We start from the raw sequence: 23198 nt of genomic DNA, 5'->3' as shown, positions 1-23198 counted from the left end.
CTCTCCCTCTACTCCTGTCCTGAGTCCCATGTTTTCTGTGTGCTCTTCTCCCTCTACTCCTGTCCTGAGCGCCATGTTCTCTGTGTGCTCCTCTCTCTCTACTCCTGCCCCTGAGCCCCATGTTCTCTGTGTGCTCCTCTCCCTCTACTCCTGTTCTGAGTCCCATGTTTTCTGTGTGCTCCTCTCCCTCTACTCCTGTCCTGAGTGCCATGTTCTCTGTGTGCTCCTCTCCCTCTACCCCTGCCCCTGAGCCCCATGTTCTCTGTGTGCTCCTCTCCCTCTACCCCTGCCCCTGAGCCCCATGTTCTCTGTGTGCTCCTCTCCCTCTACTCCTGCCCCTGAGCCCCATGTTCTCTGTGTGCTCCTCTCCCTCTACTCCTGTCCTGAGCCCCATGTTCTCTGTGTGCTCCTCTCCCTCTACTCCTGTTCTGAGTCCCATGTTTTCTTTGTGCTCCTCTCCCTCTACTCCTGCCCCTGAGCCCCATGTTCTCTGTGTGCTCCTCTCCCTCTGCCCCTGCCCCTGAGCCCCATGTTCTCTGTGTGCTCCTCTCCCTCTACCCCTGCCCCTGAGCCCCATGATCTCTGTGTGCTCCTCTCCCTCTACCCCTGCCCCTGAGCCCCATGTTCTCTGTGTGCTCCTCTCCCTCTACCCCTGCCCCTGAGCCCCATGATCTCTGTGTGCTCCTCTCCCTCTACCCCTGCCCCTGAGCCCCATGTTCTCTGTGTGCTCCTCTCCCTCTACCCCTGCCCCTGAGCCCCATGTTCTCTGTGTGCTCCTCTCCCTCTACTCCTGTCCTGACTCCCATGTTCTCTGTGTGCTCCTCTCCCTCTACTCCTGTCCTGAGCCCCATGATCTCTGTGTGCTCCTCTCCCTCTACCCCTGCCCCTGAGCCCCATATTCTCTGTGTGCTCCTCTCTCTCCACGCCAGCCCCTGAGCCCCATGTTCTCTGTGTGCTCCTCTCCCTCTACTCCTGTCCTGAGTCCCATGTTTTCTGTGTGCTCCTCTCCCTCTACTCCTGTCCTGAGCGCCATGTTCTCTGTGTGCTCCTCTCTCTCTACTCCTGCCCCTGAGCCCCATGTTCTCTGTGTGCTCCTCTCCCTCTACCCCTGCCCCTGAGCCCCATGTTCTCTGTGTGCTCCTCTCCCTCTACTCCTGCCCCTGAGCCCCATGTTCTCTGTGTGCTCCTTTCCCACTACTCCTGCCCCTGAGCCCCATGTTCTCTGTGTATTCCTCTCCCTCTACCCCTGCCCCTGAGCCCCATGTTCTCTGTGTGCTCCTCTCCCTCTACTCCTGTTCTGAGTCCCATGTTTTCTGTGTGCTCCTCTCCCTCTACTCCTGTCCTGAGTGCCATGTTCTCTGTGTGCTCCTCTCCCTCTACCCCTGCCCCTGAGCCCCATGATCTCTGTGTGCTCCTCTCCCTCTACCCCTGCCCCTGAGCCCCATGATCTCTGTGTGCTCCTCTCCCTCTACCCCTGCCCCTGAGCCCCATGTTCTCTGTGTGCTCCTCTCCCTCTACCCCTGCCCCTGAGCCCCATGTTCTCTGTGTGCTCCTCTCCCTCTACTCCTGTCCTGACTCCCATGTTCTCTGTGTGCTCCTCTCCCTCTACTCCTGTCCTGAGCCCCATGATCTCTGTGTGCTCCTCTCCCTCTACCCCTGCCCCTGAGCCCCATGTTCTCTGTGTGCTCCTCTCCCTCTACCCCTGCCCCTGAGCCCCATGTTCTCTGTGTGCTCCTCTCCCTCTACTCCTGTCCTGAGTCCCATGTTTTCTGTGTGCTCCTCTCCCTCTACTCCTGTCCTGAGCGCCATGTTCTCTGTGTGCTCCTCTCTCTCTACTCCTGCCCCTGAGCCCCATGTTCTCTGTGTGCTCCTCTCCCTCTACTCCTGTTCTGAGTCCCATGTTTTCTGTGTGCTCCTCTCCCTCTACTCCTGTCCTGAGTGCCATGTTCTCTGTGTGCTCCTCTCCCTCTACCCCTGCCCCTGAGCCCCATGTTCTCTGTGTGCTCCTCTCCCTCTACCCCTGCCCCTGAGCCCCATGTTCTCTGTGTGCTCCTCTCCCTCTACTCCTGCCCCTGAGCCCCATGTTCTCTGTGTGCTCCTCTCCCTCTACTCCTGTCCTGAGCCCCATGTTCTCTGTGTGCTCCTCTCCCTCTACTCCTGTTCTGAGTCCCATGTTTTCTTTGTGCTCCTCTCCCTCTACTCCTGCCCCTGAGCCCCATGTTCTCTGTGTGCTCCTCTCCCTCTGCCCCTGCCCCTGAGCCCCATGTTCTCTGTGTGCTCCTCTCCCTCTACCCCTGCCCCTGAGCCCCATGATCTCTGTGTGCTCCTCTCCCTCTACCCCTGCCCCTGAGCCCCATGTTCTCTGTGTGCTCCTCTCCCTCTACCCCTGCCCCTGAGCCCCATGATCTCTGTGTGCTCCTCTCCCTCTACCCCTGCCCCTGAGCCCCATGTTCTCTGTGTGCTCCTCTCCCTCTACCCCTGCCCCTGAGCCCCATGTTCTCTGTGTGCTCCTCTCCCTCTACTCCTGTCCTGACTCCCATGTTCTCTGTGTGCTCCTCTCCCTCTACTCCTGTCCTGAGTCCCATGTTCTCTGTGTGCTCCTCTCCCTCTACTCCTGTCCTGAGCGCCATGTTCTCTGTGTGCTACTCTCTCTCTACTCCTGCCCCTGAGCCCCATGTTCTCTGTGTGCTCCTCTTCCTCTGCCCCTGCCCCTGAGCCCCATGTTCTCTGTGTGCTCCTCTCCCTCTACCCCTGCCCCTGAGCCCCATGATCTCTGTGTGCTCCTCTCCCTCTACCCCTGCCCCTGAGCCCCATGATCTCTGTGTGCTCCTCTCCCTCTACCCCTGCCCCTGAGCCCCATGTTCTCTGTGTGCTCCTCTCCCTCTACCCCTGCCCCTGAGCCCCATGTTTTATGTGTGCTCCTCTCCCTCTACCCCTGCCCCTGAGCCCCATGTTCTCTGTGCTCCTCTCCCTCTACCCCTGCCCCTGAGCCCCATGTTCTCTGTGTGCTCCTCTCCCTCTACCCCTGCCCCTGAGCCCCATGATCTCTGTGTGCTCCTCTCCCTCTAGCCCTGCCCCTGAGCCCCATGTTCTCTGTTTGCTCCTCTCCCTCTACCCCTGCCCCTGAGCCCCATGTTCTCTGTGTGCTCCTCTCCCTCTACCCCTGCCCCTGAGCCCCATGATCTCTGTGTGCTCCTCTCCCTCTACCCCTGCCCCTGAGCCCCATGTTCTCTGTGTGCTCCTCTCCCTCTACTCCTGCCCCTGAGCCCCATGTTCTCTGTGTGCTCCTCTCCCTCTACTCCTGTCCTGACTCCCATGTTCTCTGTGTTCTCCTCTCTCTCTACTCCTGTCCTGAGTCCCATGTTCTCTGTGTGCTCCTCTCCCTCTACTCCTGTCTTGAGCGCCATGTTCTCTGTGTGCTCCTCTCTCTCTACTCCTGCCCCTGAGCCCCATGTTCTCTGTGTGCTCCTCTTCCTCTGCCCCTGCCCCTGAGCCCCATGTTCTCTGTGTGCTCCTCTCCCTCTACCCCTGCCCCTGAGCCCCATGATCTCTGTGTGCTCCTCTCCCTCTACCCCTGCCCCTGAGCCCCATGATCTCTGTGTGCTCCTCTCCCTCTACCCCTGCCCCTGAGCCCCATGTTCTCTGTGTGCTCCTCTCCCTCTACCCCTGCCCCTGAGCCCCATGTTTTATGTGTGCTCCTCTCCCTCTACCCCTGCCCCTGAGCCCCATGTTCTCTGTTCTCCTCTCCCTCTACCCCTGCCCCTGAGCCCCATGTTCTCTGTGTGCTCCTCTCCCTCTACCCCTGGCCCTGAGCCCCATGATCTCTGTGTGCTCCTCTCCCTCTAGCCCTGCCCCTGAGCCCCATGTTCTCTGTGTGCTCCTCTCCCTCTACCCCTGCCCCTGAGCCCCATGTTCTCTGTGTGCTCCTCTCCCTCTACCCCTGCCCCTGAGCCCCATGTTCTCTGTGTGCTCCCCTCCCTCTACTCCTGCCCCTGAGCCCCATGTTCTCTGTGTGCTCCTCTCCCTCTACTCCTGCCCCTGAGCCCCATGTTCTCTGTGTGCTCCTCTCCCTCTACTCCTGTCCTGACTCCCATGTTCTCTGTGTTCTCCTCTCCCTCTACTCCTGTCCTGATCGCCATGTTCTCTGTGTGCTCCTCTCCCTCCACGCCTGCCCCTGAGCCCCATGTTCTCTGTGTGCTCCTCTCCCTCTACTCCTGCCCCAGAGCCCCATGTTCTCTGTGTGCTCCTCTCCCTCTACTCCTGTCCTGAGCCCCATGTTCTCTATGTGCTCCTCTCCCTCTACTCCTGTCCTGAGTCCCATGTTTTCTGTGTGCTCCTCTCCCTCTACTCCTGTCCTGAGCGCCATGTTCTCTGTGTGCTCCTCTCCCTCTACTCCTGTCCTGAGCCCCATGTTTTCTGTGTCCTCCTCTCCCTCTACTCCTGTCCTGTGTCCCATGTTTTCTGTGTGCTCCTCTCCCTCTACTCCTGTCCTGAGCCCCATGTTCTCTGTGTGCTCCTCTCCCTCTACTCCTGTCCTGAGCCCCATGTTCTCTGTGTGCTCCTCTCCCTCTACTCCTGTCCTGTGTCCCATGTTTTCTATGTGCTCCTCTCCCTCTACTCCTGTCCTGAGCCCCATGTTCTCTGTGTGCCCCTCTCCCTCTACACCTGCCCCTGAGCCCCATGTTCTCTCTGTGTTCCTCTCCCTTTACTCCTGCCCCTGAGCCCCATTTTCTCTGTGTGCTCCCCTCCCTCTACTCCTGCCCCTGAGCCCCATGCTCTCTGTGTTCCTCTCCCTCTACCCCTGCCCCTGAGCCCCATGTTCTCTCTGTGCTCCTCTCCCTTTACCCCTGCCCCTGAGCCCCATACTCTCTGTGTTCCTCTCCCTCTACCCCTGCCCCTGAGCCCCATGTTCTCTCTGTGCTCCTCTCCCTTTACCCCTGCCCCTGAGCCCCATGTTCTCTGTGTGCTCCTCTCCCCCTTGCCATACCACACATTCAGACACCACGTCTTCTCACAAATCTCGCTTCTTTACCTGACACCTTCCTGCTCCATGAACAGCACTGTTCACTGGGTTAAACATGAGCGTCATATTAGCTTCTGTGTAATTCCTGCAGTGTCATGACAGAGTGTGTGCTTCAATTGGTTTCAGTTACACCTGTTCTGCTTCTGTTTGCTTTCAATTGAAGGACAATTTACTACTAACCCTGATAGTGTGTAATTGGCCTTGCTTATACATTCGTATCTGAAAACAGTTTAAAGTGATTTATTTGAAAACATCATTGCAATGCTGGACAGTATTAAGGTGACTATGTGATCTTTAATTATGACTGACCAAAATACAACCTGTTTCCATGAGTAGGATAAGTAATGCATCAACACAATAACAAAACATCTTTAGTGTGTAAAAACACAATGAGAAATGCTAATTCGGGTGAGGAAATGCATAACTGCTTTGAAAATTGTTAAGAGTTAGGAAAGTAAGGAGAATGACATTCCTGATATGTATGAATGTGGTGTGTGAATGGGTGAATGTGAGGCATAAAATGTAAAGCGCTTTGAGTACTCGAAAGCGCTATATAAATGCAGTACATTTACCATTCCTGATGTGAAAATTTTGTCAAAGCAATTGAGAAAAACTGTAAAATACTAATATTTAAAGTCATGTTACCATTTACTGACTGCAAATCCCTATACATTAATGGCAGAACCCCTAAACAGAATGTCACCATTTATATATTATAAGAAAATCTCACCATTTTCTTACAATTCATGAATACTGGATACAGACAACAATGTTAACACAAAGTTTAAACGCTCAGTATATACAGATACTCAGGCATGTTGTTTCATGTGAGGATTTAAAGGGAACTCCCTTAATTTAGAGGGCAGGTAAAAACAAATAAATTTGACTGACAGACAGAATGACACATAGATTGATGCATTGTTGCTACCATCTGTCCTCTTACGTGCTGGGATTCTGTGCTCAGGCTGGTTAGACACGTCCAGCAAGCTCTCTATCAATGGATATATGTGTGACATGTATAAGCATGAAGAAAAGAAACCCCTCTGTCTGTCACTATCAGCACACTGTTCTATTCAGGGGCGATTCAAGGATTTGACTCAGGGGGGCTCAGCCATCCTGAAGAAATACGAGACTCTCTACAGGAATCATTGCTTTTCAGGGGGGGCTAAGACAAAACACAAGGCAGCTGAACCTGCACCCCCCCCCCCCCCCCAAATAGGGTCTAGAACCGCCTGATGTAGTAATGTACTGTGTAAGTAAGAATACCCTACAAATCAGCTGTCAGAGGAACACTGAGACACACACGCAAATAGAGTTATGGCTAATAGGAACATTCTTATCTGACTAATTATAGTCGTTTAAAATAAATTCATAAAAGTTTTCAACATTTTTGAATCTTCAGCATTCCACACTTCTAGCCCTCAAATTAAAAACAATAAAGGCTATTAAAATAACTGATGTCATTTTGCTAAATTTGTCAGTCTTACCTTGAATGGTAACCGGCTGGGGAGGCAGACGTACAGTATGTAGGTGACTGGCGTTGTAGAGAGAATCACCGCGGTGCAGCGATTTCCTTATTCTGCAGGTAAGGGGCGGAGCAGCAACAAACACTATCGGGTGAAAAAGTTAAAATACTTTTAAAAGTTATATTTTGAATTCATACTTTACTTTGTACTGCTTTCTATTTGTACTTTATTTTGTCTTGCTTTATAGAGCTGCTCTTCTTATACTTGAAGGAAATAAAATGCTTTACTTTGCTATGAGATACAGTTTATTTTAGTATGTTACAAAAACTTAACAACTGGCTGAAATGAGCTGTTTTGTAGGGGCCACATTATCTGTCTCTGGCCCAATCGCCTGTCCAGCAAAGGGTCTGCAGCTGTGAGGAGAAGTGGGGGGGCAGCATTCAACACCATCGTTCCTCAGTCTATACGTGTCTTAGTTGCTGTTTCTGATAGCAACACTTTTTTTTAAGGAACTTTATTAAACAAACAGCAAGTATACAACATATAAACAGATGAAGTATACAAGAGAGTGCAATAATTATACAAACAGCCAGGTGTCATGCCCATGCAGGCGGACCCCACCGAATGACCCGTCTCGATCACGCCCACAGGGGCGGGACCAACCAGGTGCTCCGTAGAGCGCATAATGACAGAAAGGATTTAAGCACGGAGCTCCATCGGAACCCTGCGAAGTATTGAGCCATGCTAGTGAGCCATACCAAGCAATCTATTGTCTATCGTCTACCCGTTGCTTCCTACCTGTTCCGTCCGCCCAGTGTATTTATCTTGTCTCTTCCTCTTCCCAGACCCGTTCCCGAACCTGAACCTCCTGCCCTGCTGAGACCGGCTCCTCCTGTTACCCTCTCCCTGTGTTGTCGTGTCCCGTGTTTGTTCCTCGGACGGACCTCCCAGCTTCTGACACCTGCTTCTGCCCCACGACCATTCTTCTCGCTTAGTCCCTTTTCTTGCTACGTACCAGAGCTGCCAATAAAACTTCTGGCTGCGTGCAAATTCTGGATCTCTGTCTTACTTCTTGGGCCAGTGTTGTTACACCAGGGGTGTTAATTATACAAATAAATGCAAAAATGCACATATATAAATCGTTTTGAGAGCCTTTTTGTTGGTAGAGCCTACTATTAATTTTAACTCCACATCCTTAAGGAAATAAAGAAAAGATGGTGGTTTGATAACAAATTTACATTTATGGATAAAAAAAATTAGAATTTTAAGAATTAAGAAATTTATTATAAAAAAAACATTTATCATTCTTTCTGGGGATTTTAAAGAAACAAAATAAAACATTCTCCCACCCTAAGGAAACGTCCCTTAAAATATGGTTCACAACAAACATGCTATATTCCTGCCAAGACCTCTATATGAAAGAGCAGTACCACATAAATGATCCCCATAAAACTGTAGTTAATATCCATCCATCCATCCATTTTCGAACCTGCTTATCCTACTGGCCGGCAGGGAACAACCCAGGACAGGGGGGCAGCCCATCGCAGCTGTAGTTAATATTTATGTCTCCTTTAAATTTTACCACATAGTGCTTAGCTGGATAACATTTATGGACACTTCCTTCACTGAGCAACACTTTCAACATTTCTGGCTGACTCCATATATTTCCGTAGACGTTGATTGGCTGCTTCTTGCATAACCATATATTATTGGTTGGCACAAAGAGATTTGATTGTTTGGAGATATTTCTGCTGTTGCTCATGCGCAATATCTCCGACCAATCACGATAGAGATGCCAACCAATAAAATATGTAAGGTGATACTGATTGTTACTGCGGTTGCTGTGGAGCAGATACCTTAGAGATTCTGCAAGACTTATGTACATTTGTGTCTGCATCAGTGAGACAAACAAGACACTCTCCAAAAATGGATTCATGAAAATTAACAATGGTAAGAATGAATTTTCTATTTCCATTAAATGTACTAAAATACAATTGATACAAGTTAATATTCATGCTATTGTTCATGTTAAACATGATCTCGATATTAGTTTTTAGTAAACATGAATTTATGGTTAACCAATTTCCCCACTTTAAACTCATATTTAAATGTTATTTTGTTATTAATTTTAAACGTCCAAATGACATGTGGTTTGAAGACCCACAAGTTCCTCAAAAGGAAATAAAGGACTTAAGGTCTTAATTTAAAATAAAAATCTTAATTTTTGTAGCGGATCAGTTCCACAAAGCATCTGTATCGACATTAAAAACTGATGGTAGCTGTATGAATCCCAGCTGGTGGTTTAACATCTGGAGATGCCTGCAAATGATTCCAGCTGGTGGTTTAACATCTGGAGATGCCTGCAAATGATTCCAGCTGGTGGTTTAACATCTGGAGATGCCTGCAAATGATTCCAGGTGATGTTTGGGAACATACTATAATAACAACTACAGCCAATTAATATATTTACTCTTACAAGCAATGTCTGTAAAATGAAAACCCTGCACAAAATCACACTCCCACTTTCCCACTACATCTCCAAAAATACATTTTGTACCCAGTCTTTAAAAATGACATTTAGGCTGCCAGCTTAAATTTTAAGTAGCTACGTTGCCATAAATGTGACCACAAAACACATTTTAGTTTACAGGAGATACCAGAAGTCAAGACTCCAGTGTGTTTGTTCTGTCTGTGGGGGAGAAAGAATGTATTTTTTCAGGACAATAAAGGCTCACTTTAAAAAAGAGAATAGAAAGGTAGGTCAATATGTCCTAATTCATCCATACAGTCTAATTTATCTGTAATATTACTAATCATGAATTTTAAGATGAGAAACAAGCTTAATTACGGGTAAATTACATTACAAAGCATCGACATTCATCAGACATATTCACCACAAACATATTTACCACAGAATTCGACACCCAAACTAATACTACAAGCGAGTGTATGAGTGTAAGCGAGAATATGAACTTCCTTCAAACCACACTGGACACGAACCTCCTTATAGCAGCATTAACTGCAGAGTGAAGAGAGAGTCTGGTATCTCTGCATGTTTGGGGAAGACTACGGGTGCTGTCTTAGGACAATACTAACCAAGTAAGTACACAAACATGAAGGATTTTTTTTTTGTGAGATTAAAGACGCACCACTATATCAGAATTTTAACCCTGTTATACTCTCACAGAAACACAAAGAGGATATGAGCAGCTATAAGGTATTTGTTTTTGCAGAGGTTCCCAGATACTATTTTTATTTAAGAAACCAGTGATTTTTATGATAAATGAACTAATAGTGTTTTTGGGGATGACTTTTGTTTTTTTGGATATTGGATGTTGCCTAAAACGTGAAAGAAACTCACCTAAAGACAAACATGGAAATCCTACTACATACAGTGAAAAAAACATACTCATCACAACAATTGTGTGAATACAATGATAAAGTACAATTACTGTAATTGTATTATTAATAAAAACATGCAAACACACTTACATTTCTGTACGCCTGGACTGGTCCTGCACTCTCCACCGTGATCCACACTACAGGAGAAGCAGAATGACATAGTACTGCTGTATCCATTTATTTATTGGTGCCTCTTCTTCACATACATGCATAAGTATCTGTAGCGTGTCAGACACACACTCTGTACTCACTTCAGCTTCTCCAGTTTACAGCTGGGATCCTCCAGTACAGCAGAGAGCAGCTTCACTCCTGAGTCTCCTGGGTGATTGTAGCTCAGGTCCAGCTCTCTGAGGTTTGACTTCAGAGCTGAAGCCAGGGAAGAACAGCCTCTCTGTGTGACTCTACAGCCTGACAGCCTATTGAAAGGAAACCACAAAATACAGGCAGCAGCAACCTGTCAAATCACCAGTGCTGAAGTTGCCAGTGACTGGCCTGGACCCACCAGAGCAAACAGCCCTTCAGCACCCCCCCCCCCCCCACCCTTCCCCCATCCCAGGTCTCCCTGTTGCTGATAAAAAGCTGCCATTCGGGGGTAATATTCTGCACTTGGGTTTGCCTGAGTGCCTCTGTTCCTGCAGCTGCCACACACTGTTCACTGAAGCTCACCTTTTAGCGTCACTGACTGTAATAACAGACATAAATGATCAGCTTCTAAATTAGACCATCCAGTGAGCGCGACCCACTGCATCAAACAACTGGACTCTCTCATCCCCAGTCCTGCCAGAAGAAGAGCACTGAGGACAGAGAGGATGAGACCCTGGACTGATGTCAAGATCAAATGGTGTGACGTCATAGAAACCGCAAGATGCCCACGGTCGAGCAGAGAACCACCCGTGAGGAAGTGAGGAATTCCAACAGGAGGCGGTTGGTATTAGATCAGTGGGTAATGCTGGTAGAGTAACCAGTGCTCCCACCCACTCCTTATTTTCTACATCCTTTTTTGCCTGCTGTCGTGTCACAGAGACACAGAGTTTGGCCAAAACACACTGATGCTCTTCTGACTGTACATTAAGCCGGTCAGTCCCCACAAGCCGTAGTGAGGAATTGTCTCTACGAAAAATGACCCTTTTCACAGAGACCCCTCTGTGTTGTCCTGTGTGTGACGCAGCTCCTGACCCCCTGCCCAGTCAGCATGATCCCCAATCCCCATTTATCCCCAGTTATCACTTTGCGAGGCTGGAGAAGTCCTGCCATTTCCTGCAGACTTCAATCCCAGATCACTGCTGGCCACAGTAGCCTTTCATCCCGGCAGTGATTTCCCTCCATTGTTCCCCCACCTCCTCCATTAGTTGTATCGCCGCCTTGCAGAGCTGATGTTTCCTCTTTCTCTGGCTGCTGTCCATGGTTTCTTTGTACAAAAGAGCCCCATCATGTTTTCAGCCTATTGCTATATTTGCAACTGATAATTTAATTCGGTATTCCGTCTGTGCGTTTTCAGACGTTTAGATTTGGATTATATGTTATATTGTTCATGTTTACATGCGTCATGTAGCAATGATTTGACTCGCATTTTGCTATTGACATACTTGGAATCGATTTTCCTCTTATTGACAGTTTGTGCTTTTCTCACGTGGAGGCTGGGAAGAGCCAACAAAGTGCTACTTAAAGTTTGTCTGTTAATTCTGGAATAATGAAGGCTTTTGGGAAACGCACATAGACCACACTCATTCTTTACTTACATTGTTTGTTATTTTGTTCATTATTCGCTAAGACTGATCGCCTTCGGGAAAGGCCTCCCTGACTAGTAACTCTGAAAGGAGGAGATGTGAACATCACCAGCAACTACTGCAAGCCTGTCAGGCTTTATCCATCCATCCATTTCCCAAACCGCCTTTCCTATTGGGTCGCGGGGGGTCCGGAGCCTATCCCGGAAGCAATGGGCACGAGGCTGGGAACAACCCAGGATGGGGGGCCAGCCCATCACAGGGCACACTCACACAAACCCCACGATGACATGGGGAGAACATGCAAACTCCACACACATGTAAACATCAGGGCCATCTCCGCCCCCCTGTCCAGCTTTAAATTATGCAAATTATAAAGATAAAGAAGTTAATTGCAAAAAACTTTATGGATGGAACAGTATTTTCCGAAATTCTGTTTGAGAGCCCTTAGCACATGAACATTTTAAAGCCTGTGGTCCACACAGATCTGTACAGTACAGTGAGAGCTGATTATAGGAGAGATTCATCTCTCATAGCTGACAGGCGGTTGATGTGACACAGAATTTTGGCCATGCAGCAGATTTCTAAAATAAGAGTATTTTATTTGATGTAATTCCACCTGAGGAAATGTGATTTGGCTTCTTCTATGGGACTGTGAATAGTCCCAGCGCATGCATTTACTCTAGTGTACAGCAGAACAATATTACAGGTTTTCTCGGTCGCTTTGGTACATTTCTCAGATCAGAAATGAAATTCTCATAACTACTTGTACAACCTCCACATCATCGAGTCCCTTTTGCACATCATACATGCAAAGTCTCATTCTTTTGGTCAAATTGCAAATGCTTTGGCTCAGTCGTGCGAATAATTATGTACAATCATCTGCTGATTCCTACATTTTCAATTGTTCATGACATGTTGGTCAAAATATATGTGACTCATCACCATGAAATGAGTCTTATGGGTGACTCTTATGGGTGGGGAATAAGACTCATTTCGTGGTGATGGGTCACATATTATACTGGTATACTCTATACATCTGTATAACTGCGTGTGTGTATATATACAGTACTGTGCAAAAGTCTTAGGCAGTCCAAAGAAATGTTTGAAGCTGTTTATCTGGGTAGCAAGTGTATTTTGGCTTAGAACAAAAAACACAATTTAACATTAGAACGTCTGCAAATTAAGAGTAACACAATAAAAAACTAGTAATAATTTCTTCTGTTTTCTAAAAAGTTACTGATATCTAGTTGGATGGCTAGATAAACATTGCCTCAGTTCCCAAACTTCTCCCCAGGGGCACCTCAGATGATTTTGTTAAATTTTACCAACAGCTCAATTAAATAATTAAATGTATTGGCTTAAAATGTCAGTGACAGATTGACTAGCTGTATGAGGTCTGCTAGTGGTCAAGTCAAAAAATACATGGCTGCAAATACTAGGATGATTTTAGCAGAGGTTCTGAAATGGCGAAGCTGACACACTTTGACAGGCATCATATCATAGTTTTACACCAACAGGAGGATAATCTAAACATCATTTTCTTTGCCTGCCTAAGACATTTGCACAGTACTGTATATATATATATATTTAGGTCCTCAATCATGGCCTTACAATGACTGAGGCTGGTTGGCCGAATGATGGGAGAACAACCATGTCCTCAACCATTCAAACATTTCATAGAGCCAGCAGGTATGTAATCCAACAATGTGCCCTGTACTGTAATATTGTCCTCTTACTGCAGTGCTTCATATTACAGTATTCCATTTGCATTTTATATTACACAGTGAGTAATAATGAACAGTGAGTGAGGGGGGGGAGAGGACATGCCCTACATACACACCTTTCCCACTGAGTACACCCACATAGAATTAGCACTTGTCTCCCAAATTCCTGTGAAAATGTTACTGCGATTGAGCATGTACATGAGCGATTGACTACACACCAATACAATCCAAATCCAAAACACACATGGTAAATGTGCTTTTCTGTTTTTATGCCTCACATTCACCCATCCACACACCGGGGGTGGAGGCTGCCATGCAAGGCGCCAACCTGCACGCCGGGAGCAATTTGGGGTTCAGTGTCTTGCTGAAGGACACTTTTGATGAGGTCAGGAGAAACCAGGGCTCGAACCTGCAACTCTCTAGTTGCTAAACGATAGCACTACCTCCTGTGCCACCATCATCTCCAAATGTAAGGAGAAGGAGGTTCCTCGGAGCTCCGAGATGTGTTTGGCTGTAATAAATCTGGAATATAGTTATATGACATAGTTTTTGATAACACCAGCATTTATTTTTTAAGCAAAAATGGCAAGCAGATCAGAACTGGCCGGATTTGATGTTGCAGCTTTTATTGAAATACAAAACAAAATTGAAAAGTGCTGAAGTTTGAATGACTGTATATTTATTTCAGTTATTTTATATTGGGCTCAAGGATTGGTTTCATCATACAAATACAGCACAGATAATGTTTACTTAAAATTACTGAAAAGTAAGTGATACCAGAATCAGAGGGTCAATAAGCTTTTAAGTAATAATGTGGATTGTGCTTGGGGTAGAAGCTGCACGTTGTGTTGAAGAAAAGTACAGATTTTCAAAATATGCAAATTAATTCTAATAATATTAATGACATTCATCTTTAGATGACATTAATTACATAACTAATAATACATTGAGAATCAATGTTTTGTTATTGTATAGATGGTAAGATATGAAAGTGATGTGGAAAATCTGAAACACTGAAACACATTGGGATGGGTGGTGCTAATAATGGTACTGCAGCTAGCCAGTAGGGGGCGCTTGACATGTTTTATTTTCACCTTTTAGAGACATTATGGTCTCCATGTTTTTGCAGTCAGTGCTTTGATCACAGATTTGAAAGCAGTATGCATAATGCATCAGGACTCACACTGAAATTCCCTATATGTGGATATATTATGTAACATGGTTCTGTAGGAATGTTGGTACCTTGGAAACACACATATACAAATATACCTTATATGTGAGTTTGGATATGGGTGTGGCTGCAACTGGAGAGGCTTGTAGTACATATTCTGCAAAGTCTTCATAACGGTTGTTCCAAATATTATGTACAAACCATGACAGAGGCTTGATTGCATACATGGGTTTTGTTGGGAAAATATCAGTTCATGAAATACATTACTGAGGAAACTGTAGTTGGTTTTACTTCTATTTAATACTTTTAGGCACACACACATCACAAGGAGAATAAGCTATTATTTATAATAAATAGCACGCAATGATTAAATATAAAAGACTATAGCATAGAAAAATAAAATGATACTATCGGACAAAATGGCCATGGAAATGTAACAGAGAGCGGTGAGCTGGAGACCAGAGTCTTGACCCTGAGTGTCATGCCCGGCTCGTCCGCTCCTCGTGTGTGCCACGCCCCCTAATTACCCACGTGTGATTTCCTGATCCTGCCCAGTCGTGTCTTGTTTCCTGCTGCCTTGTTCTGTGTATTTAAGTCCTGGTCTCCCCAGTTTGCTTTGTCTGTCATTAATGTCTGATGTTCGTAAGCGTGAGCTGTTTCCCGGTCCCTGTCCTCGTATTAAAACTCCCGTTTTGCCCCGTATTCCTGCTTCCTGCTTCCTGCTTGCCTGCTTGCCCGCACGATCGCCGCTTCACCCGTACCCGATCGTGACAGAATGACAGACCCAAGAAAAGCAGCTTCCGTGACTGTGGAAGACTACCGCGGTTACGTCGATCAGCTGCTATTTTGGATCGCCCAGCCCGGCATCCGGGAAGATCTCCCGGCCTGGGATCTCATCAGCCGGAGCTGGGACATCCTGGACCAGTTGTCCCTGGAAAAGGACGCGCACCTCGCGGAGGAGGTGCGCGATAACTTCCAGCGGGTGGCCGAGTTCCGTAAAGAGCGGTGGGTTGCGCTACGAGAACCGGGGACCATCCTCCCGCGGTCCGCTTTCTCAGACAGTGCGCAGCCTATCCCCCCGACGGTGACGCGGAGAAGGAGGAAGAAGCGGACGGTCGCCCGGACGATCGTCCTAGGGGCGTGCGCTCTCGTCCCCGCCTCCTTCCCAGCTGGTGAGCTGGAGGACGACACGGAGGCCCTCAGCGCTGCTAAGCCGCCTCCGCGACTAGAGGCCATAGCCGAGCCTGAGGAGCTCCCTTTGCTCTTGCCGCCGCTGCCTGCGGATCCCTATCCCGTGCGGCCGCCGCTGCCTGCGGATCCCTATCCCGTGCGGCCGCCGCTGCCTGCGGATCCCGCTCCCGTGCGGCCGCCATTGCCGGCGGACCCCGCTCCCGTGCAGCCGCCATTGCCGGCGGACCCCGCTCCCGTGCAGCCGCCATTGCCGGCGGACCCCGCTCCCGTGCAGCCGCCATTGCCGGCGGACCCCTATCCCGTGCGGCCGCCGCTGCCGGCGGACCCCACTCCCGTGCAGCCGCCATTGCCGCCTTCGCCGCTGCCGCCGCCTGCGCAGCCGCCTTCGCCGCTGCCGCCGCCTGCGCAGCCGCCGCCTGCGCAGCCGCCTTCGCTGCCTGCTGCAGCTCCCGGGCAGGCGCCCCCACTGCAGCAACCTGCAGCTCCCGGGCAGGCGCCCCCACTGCAGCAACCTGCAGCTCCCGGGCAGGCGCCCCCACTGCAGCAACCTGCAGCTCCCGGGCCGGCGCCCCCACTGCAGCCACCTCCTGTTCCTGACCACGCTGCAGCTCCCGGGCCGGCGCCCCCGCTGCAACCACCTCCTGTTCCTGACCGCGCTCCAGTTCCTGCAGAGGCGCCCCCTCTGCAGCCGCCTGCTGCAGCTCCCGGGCAGGCGCCCCCTCTGCAGCCGCCTGCTGCAGCTCCCGGGCAGGCGCCCCCTCTGCAGCCGCCTGCTGCAGCTCCCGGGCAGGCGCCCCCACTGCAGCCAGCTCCAGTTCCTGACCGTGTTCCAGTTCCTGACCGCGCTCCAGTTCCTGCAGAGGCGCCCCCTCTGCAGCCGCCTGCTGCAGCTCCCGGGCAGGCGCCCCCTCTGCAGCCGCCTGCTGCAGCTCCCGGGCAGGCGCCCCCACTGCAGCCAGCTCCTGTTCCTGACCGTGTTCCAGTTCCTGACCGCGCTCCAGTTCCTGCAGAGGCACCCCCTCTGCAGCCGCCTGCTGCAGCTCCCGGGCAGGCGCCCCCACTGCAGCAGCCTGCAGCTCCCGGGCCGGCGCCCCCTCTGCAGCCGCCTGCTGCAGCTCCCGGGCCGGCGCCCCCTCTGCAGCCGCCTGCTGCAGCTCCCGGGCCGGCGCCCCCTCTGCAGCCGCCTGCTGCAGCTCCCGGGCCGGCGCCCCCACTGCAGCCAGCTCCTGTTCCTGACCGCGCTCCTGTTCCTGACCGCGCTCCTGTTCCTGACCGCGCTCCTGTTCCTGACCACTGCAGCCGCCTGCTGCAGCTCCCGGGCCGGCGCCCCCTCTGCAGCCGCCTGCTGCAGCTCCCGGGCCGGCGCCCCCACTGCAGCCAGCTCCTGTTCCTGACCGCGCTCCTGTTCCTGACCGCGCTCCTGTTCCTGACCGCGCTCCTGTTCCTGACCACTGCAGCCGCCTGCTGCAGCTCCCGGGCAGGCGCCCCCACTGCAGCCGCCTGCTGCAGCTCCCGGGCAGGCGCCCCCACTGCAGCCGCCTGCTGCAGCTCCAGGGCAGGCGCCCCCACTGCAGCCACCTGCAGTTCCTGACCGTGCTGCAGCTCCCGGGCAGGCGCCCCCACTGCAGTCGCCTGCTGCAGCTCCCGGGCCGGCGCCCCCACTGCAGCCACCTCCAGTTCCTGACCGCGCTCCAGTTCCTGACCGCGCTCCAGTTCCTGACCGCGCTCCAGTTCCTGACCGCGCTCCAGTTCCTGACCACGCTCCAGTTCCTGCAGAGGCGCCCCCTCTGCAGCCGCCTGCTGCAGCTCCCGGGCAGGCGCCCCCACTGCAGCCACCTGCTGCAGCTCCAGGGCAGGCGCCTCCTGACCGCGCTCCAAGTCCTGACCGCGCTCCAGCGGCTCCCGAGCCAGCTGACCGCGTTCCAGTCCCTGACCGCGTTCCAGTCCCTGACCGCGTTCCAGTCCCTGACCGCGCTCCAGAGGCGCCCCCTCCGCCTGCAGCAGCTCCGGCTCCTGTCCCTTCTCCTCCAGTGACTTTGTCTCTCTCACCCCGGCGAACTCGACCCCATCCTGGGGTCATGTCTGTGTCCCGTAAAGGGAGGGGACACAGACGCAGGGCTGGGGTCCCGCCCGCCCTGCCCCCTGGCTCGCCCTGCCTCGCCTGCGCTGGGGCTCGGTTGGCGCCTGCGGGTCCTGGCCCTCCGGGTCGGCTGTCGCCTGCGGGTCCCTCTCCGGTGCCTCGTCGCCCTGCCTCGCTCCCCTCTCCGGGTCCTGGTCGGTCGCCTGGGGGTTCTCCGACGGCGGCTCCTCGGTCGCCTGCGGGGCCCTTACCTCCGGCCCTTCCCCGGACGTCGCCGCCTGCTGCGGCTCCCCCCTCCTCCGGGCCTTCGCCCTGGCCCCTTCCTGCTCCCTCGTCCCCTTCCCTGGTGCTCCCTCCTGCTCCCTCCCTGGCCCCTCCGCGGGTCCCTCGCCCTGTCTCCTCTGCCCCTTCTCGGTCCCCTCCGGCTCCGGCCTCCCGGCCGCCTGCGGCCCCTCCGGCTGCCGCCCGTCGCCCGCTGGGTCTCCCTCGGGCTCCCCTTTGTTCCCCCTCCTTGTCTCCCTACGCCCCTGCCTTTGTCCCGCCTGTCTCTGCCCCTTCGTTTTTTGCTCCCCCTCGCTTCGTTCCTCCCGTCTCTGCTCCTCGTCCTCCTGTGTTCCCTTCGTTCACTCCTGGCCCTTGTGTCCCGCCTGTGCCCTCTGCTTCGCCCTTTCTTGTCTGCCTGTCTGCTTTCCCGGCCCTCTGTCGGGTTTTGTCCTTTGTCTTGTCCCTGGCTGTGTTTTGTGCCTCTGTCTTGTTCCCGGTCCTGCGTTACTTCTGTTCTTGTTTTCCAGGTCCTGTTCTGCCTCGTCCCGTCCGTCGCCCCCTTCCTTGGCGCGCCCGGAGTAGCGCGCCTTTGGGGGGGGGTTCTGTCATGCCCGGCTCGTCCGCTCCTCGTGTGTGCCACGCCCCCTAATTACCCACGTGTGATTTCCTGATCCTGCCCAGTCGTGTCTTGTTTCCTGCTGCCTTGTTCTGTGTATTTAAGTCCTGGTCTCCCCAGTTTGCTTTGTCTGTCATTAATGTCTGATGTTCGTAAGCGTGAGCTGTTTCCCGGTCCCTGTCCTCGTATTAAAACTCCCGTTTTGCCCCGTATTCCTGCTTCCTGCTTCCTGCTTGCCTGCTTGCCCGCACGATCGCCGCTTCACCCGTACCCGATCGTGACACTGAGGAGTTAAATAAAATATTTAATTTCTCTGTTGTGTCACTGTCGTGGTTTTTTCTCCTTCCCCGCCAAATCAGAAGTCAGAGGGCCGCTTGTGCAGTATCCAGAATTCAGTCTTTATTGCAACAATGAAGTTACAACCAAGGCTGGACACGTAAAGTGTGTCCAGTACTGTTTTACACCAATTTTTATATAAGTTCTTATCATTTAACAATATCTCGTCACTTAAGCATCATCATTCCTTCAGCCATTCACAATAATTGTTTTTTCCCTTAATCCACACCCCTAGGTGATAAGTTTGTCCATCATTTCTTTTACCGTTTGGTCCCTCGGCTGAACATAATGGTGGCGCGAGCAGCTCCACTTGGTTTTTTAAAAATGCTCAGCCGTGAACTTCTGGTGAACGCAGGCGAATCCCTTCCTTCAGTAGTAAACCTTGGCAGTTTCAGCCTTTTACACATTGTCTAACTAAAAGGTTGATAATATATTTGTCCTTTAACATAGTGATAAAATATACGTTAATAAAAGTGAATATTCATAGATTCAGGACTAACATAAAGTAGCTAACAGAATCTCAGACTAACAAAAGGTGCAAATACATACTCAGTTGGTTACATTGTGTTGATTACATTATAATGTTTTCATTGTAATGATTACATCATGGATATTTGGCATATTTTTTAATAATATCATAATACTTGTATTCTACGTTATATAGTGCTAAATAATATTCCATACAACCTCTGGGTTATGGGCCCAGCACACTTCCTCTGCGCCACTCTGCTGCACAGTAGGGGCTGTGTGAATGTTTTCTTAGTGTGTCCACTTTAAACAGCAAAGGGGCTCTGGACACACATAATGGTACTTAGTGCTTCTTTTCAGAGACCCTAGGTTATAAAGCCCCTGTGAGATGCAGCATGAGCCTTCCTCAAGCGATGCCTAATTTAAGCATGACAAGCAGGTAAAAGCTGTTGGCCATAGACAAAGTGAGACCCAGCAGAGGACATGGCCGTTCTAAGCCTCAGACCTGGTATGGTGATGAAGCTTCCTGTTACACTTTCTACTGCCTTGGTTCATCGCAACAATCAATATGATAAAGAGAAGGAGTCATCTTAGGTGGGACTCAAACCCACCCCCCCCACTTTGGGATCCCCAGTACATAATGGGGAGGGGGGGGCATAATGAATTCTGAAGGTCCCCGTAGCCCTCAGCTCACTGGGAAGATGCCCAGTACGGAAATGACAGATGCTAAAATAAATGCTAAAGACTCAAATGGCCTAATTGTAAGTGTTTGTTATAGACACCTAATGTAGCTGCAGAGGAAAGCAGAATGTTGTATGACGACATCAGGATTATGAGTAATAAAAATTATGTGGTGGTTATGGGTGATTTTAATTTACCAGGGATACAGTGGGACACAGTCTCTGGCTCTTCTGTAAATGAACTGGAGATGGTGGAAGTGGTACAGGATTGTTTTTTTACTCAGTTTAATACCCCTACCAGGGGAGAAGCCATTCTTGATCTTCTTTTCTCTAATAACCAGGATAGGATTGGAAAATTAGAGGTTTTAGAACCACTGGACAGTAATGAGCATAACATGGTTAAATTTCAGGCTAATTTTTGTGTCGGAAGAGCAAAATCCAAAAGAAAAAAATATATTGTGTGGAAGGCAAACTTTAATGGTATGAGACTGAAAGCTAAGAATGACATTAAAAGTTTCTTCCAATGTTTTATCTCCAAAAAAGCTCTAAAAGCTGAACTCACTAATCTACAGGATAGTAAGGGCTTTATAATTGAAAATGAAATTGATATAGTAAATGAATTTAATGATTATTGTACACGGGTGTTCACGGTAGAGAACACAAATAACTCACCACCATTTAGATTCATTGAATTATTAGTTTTCCAGACGTCCTTAAGCTCAAAGCTACAGGGTTTTTACAAACTGTATCAGCCTGAATATAATTGGTAGAATATAAAGTGCAATACAAATACAATTTATTATTATTATTATTATTATTATTATTCTCAATGGAGCAGTGATAGAAGGACACCGGCAGATGTTGTGGCAGGTTGATTCTCCTGAGAACCCTCAGGAAGTACAGTCTTTGCTGCACCTTCCTGATTAAGCAATTTGTGCTATTTGTCCAGGTGAGGGCCTCCGATATGTGTGTGCCCAGGAACCTGAATGTTGACACCCTCTCCACAACTTCCCCATTTATCACCAGAGGCTGGTGATCCACCCTTTTCCTACTAAAATCAATGATGAGTTCCTTTGTTTTCTTCACTTTCCAAGTGAAGACAGGAGTCCGACAGGGGTGCTTGTTATCCCCGTTCCTCTTCCTCATCGCCATCGACTGGATCATGAAGACATCCACCAGTGAATGCAGAAATGGAATCCAGTGGACCTTGTGGAGCCAATTGGAAGACCTAGACTTTGCAGACGATCTCGCTCTTCTCTCCCACAGTCAGCAGCAGATGGAAGAGAAGATCAATGTGCTGGCAACCACATCATTACAGGTTGGACTCAACATCCACACGGAGAAGACCAAGATTCTGAAGACCAACTCCAACAGCAACAACCCAGTCACTGTGAATGGAAGTTCCCTGGAGGAGGTACAGTCCTTCACCTACCTGGGCAGCATCATCGACCAGCAGGGTGGAACAGATACAGACGTCAAGGCAAGGATCGGCAAAGCAAGAGCCGCCTTCATCCAGCTCAAGAACTTCTGGGCTTCCAGAGAACTGACCTTGACCACCAAGATCTGTCTGTTCAATTCCAATGTGAAGTCAGTATTGTTGTACGGGGCCGAAACCTGGAGGACAACCAAAACCAACATCGGAAGAATCCAGACGTTCATCAACACCTGTCTCAGAAAGATTCTCCACATCCGCTGGCCAGACACCATCAGTAACACCAACCTATGGGAAAAGACCTACCAACCTTCAGTAGAAGCAGAAATCTGGAAGAGAAGATGGGGATGGATAAGGCATACCCTCCGCAAACCACAAACCAACATCACCAGACAGGCTCTCAGATGGAACCCCCAAGGCAAGCAGAAGAGAGGCCGTCCAAGAAACACCTGGAGACGAGACCTCGAGGCAGAAATGACAAGGATGGGCTACACCTGGAGTCAACTAGAAAGAATGGCCCAGGACAGAAACCTCTGGAGATCTGCCTTTGGCGGCCCATACCCCGGAAGGGGTGAAGGGCGAAAATGAAAAAAAAAAAAATTATGTTATTATGGTCTGTTTTGATAATGGCACTACTGTACAGGTTTTTAAACAGGCAGGAACAGAGCACAGTGACAGAGGTGTATTAAAGATGTTTGTGAAAACCCCAGCCAGCTCCCAGGCACAGTCTCTTAGCACCCGCCCTGGGACGCCATCAGGACCAGCTGCTTTCCGTATGTTGACACTGCGAAGTGTCCGTTCTACATCAGTACTCTGCAGGATGAGTTCCTGCCTGTTGATGGCTGCTGCTGGGGCCGTAACAGTCTCTGTAGCCACCCTCTCATGGCGGCCGAAGAAGTGATCGAGCTCTTCGGCCAAAGGAACACTGTTGCCGGTAGATAAGTTGATACTGCTGTTTTGGTCTGTGATGTGCCGTATCCCTTGCCATCCGCGCCTGGGATCGGAGCTGCCGAAGTGGCTCTCAATCCGCCTTCTATAGGTCGCCTTTGCGTCTCTGACGCCCCTCCTCAGCTCCGACCTGGCAATGCTGTATTGTTGTGCGTCACCCGACCTAAAGGCCATGTTACGCCTCTTTAGCAGAAGACGAACATCTTTGCTCATCCATGGCTTGTTGTTGGGAAAGATACAACTTTGTTTTGTGCTGGTGACAATGACCATGCAGTATTTTATATAGTGAAGAACAGTGGAGGTGTAGGTGTCGATGTTAGCATCCTCGAATATGGACCAGTCAGTGTGGTCAAAACAATCCTGCAGCTGTGCAGATGCTCCCTCTGGCCACCCTCGTCTTACTCTAGGAGCTGGTTTCACCATGTTAATGAGTGGTCTATATGCTGGAGTTACATACAGGGAGATGTGGTCAGACTGGCCCAAATGAGGGAAAGCTGATACTGTAAAACCCTGCTTGATATTACTGTACACATGGTCTGCAGTGTCAGCTCCTCTTGTAGGACACTGAACATGCTGGTACAATTTGGGGAGCACAGTCTTCAGATTCGCTTTGGTTAAAATCACCTGCTATTATACACACCCCTGGCGGATGGGCACTCTGTTGCTTTCT

The 23198-nt window shown here is 50.0% G+C and overlaps 2 protein-coding genes across 15 annotated transcripts in view; both read right to left on the bottom strand.

Moving 5' to 3' along the window:
* LOC125721939 (protein NLRC3-like) overlaps window positions 1-6587 on the bottom strand; it is a 30607-nt gene extending 24020 nt beyond the window's left edge. For all 14 annotated transcript variants that reach the window (XM_048998158.1, XM_048998162.1, XM_048998167.1 and 11 more), the window contains exon 1: window positions 6511-6587. The gene's annotated coding sequence lies outside the window, so the exon portion shown is untranslated. The remainder of the gene's footprint in view (window positions 1-6510) is intronic.
* The window catches only part of LOC125721932 (NACHT, LRR and PYD domains-containing protein 12-like), a 431572-nt gene that overhangs the window by 26554 nt on the left and 381820 nt on the right, over window positions 1-23198 (bottom strand). The window contains exon 13 of the mRNA XM_048998141.1: window positions 10143-10228. Coding sequence (XP_048854098.1) covers window positions 10143-10228 — 86 coding nt within the window. The remainder of the gene's footprint in view (window positions 1-10142; window positions 10229-23198) is intronic.

This window comes from Brienomyrus brachyistius, unplaced genomic scaffold (genome assembly GCF_023856365.1).
Source record: "Brienomyrus brachyistius isolate T26 unplaced genomic scaffold, BBRACH_0.4 scaffold36, whole genome shotgun sequence".
NCBI lineage: Eukaryota > Metazoa > Chordata > Actinopteri > Osteoglossiformes > Mormyridae > Brienomyrus > Brienomyrus brachyistius.
Note: the sequence above shows the minus strand (reverse complement) of the source record. Positions and strands in the feature narration are given on the sequence as shown.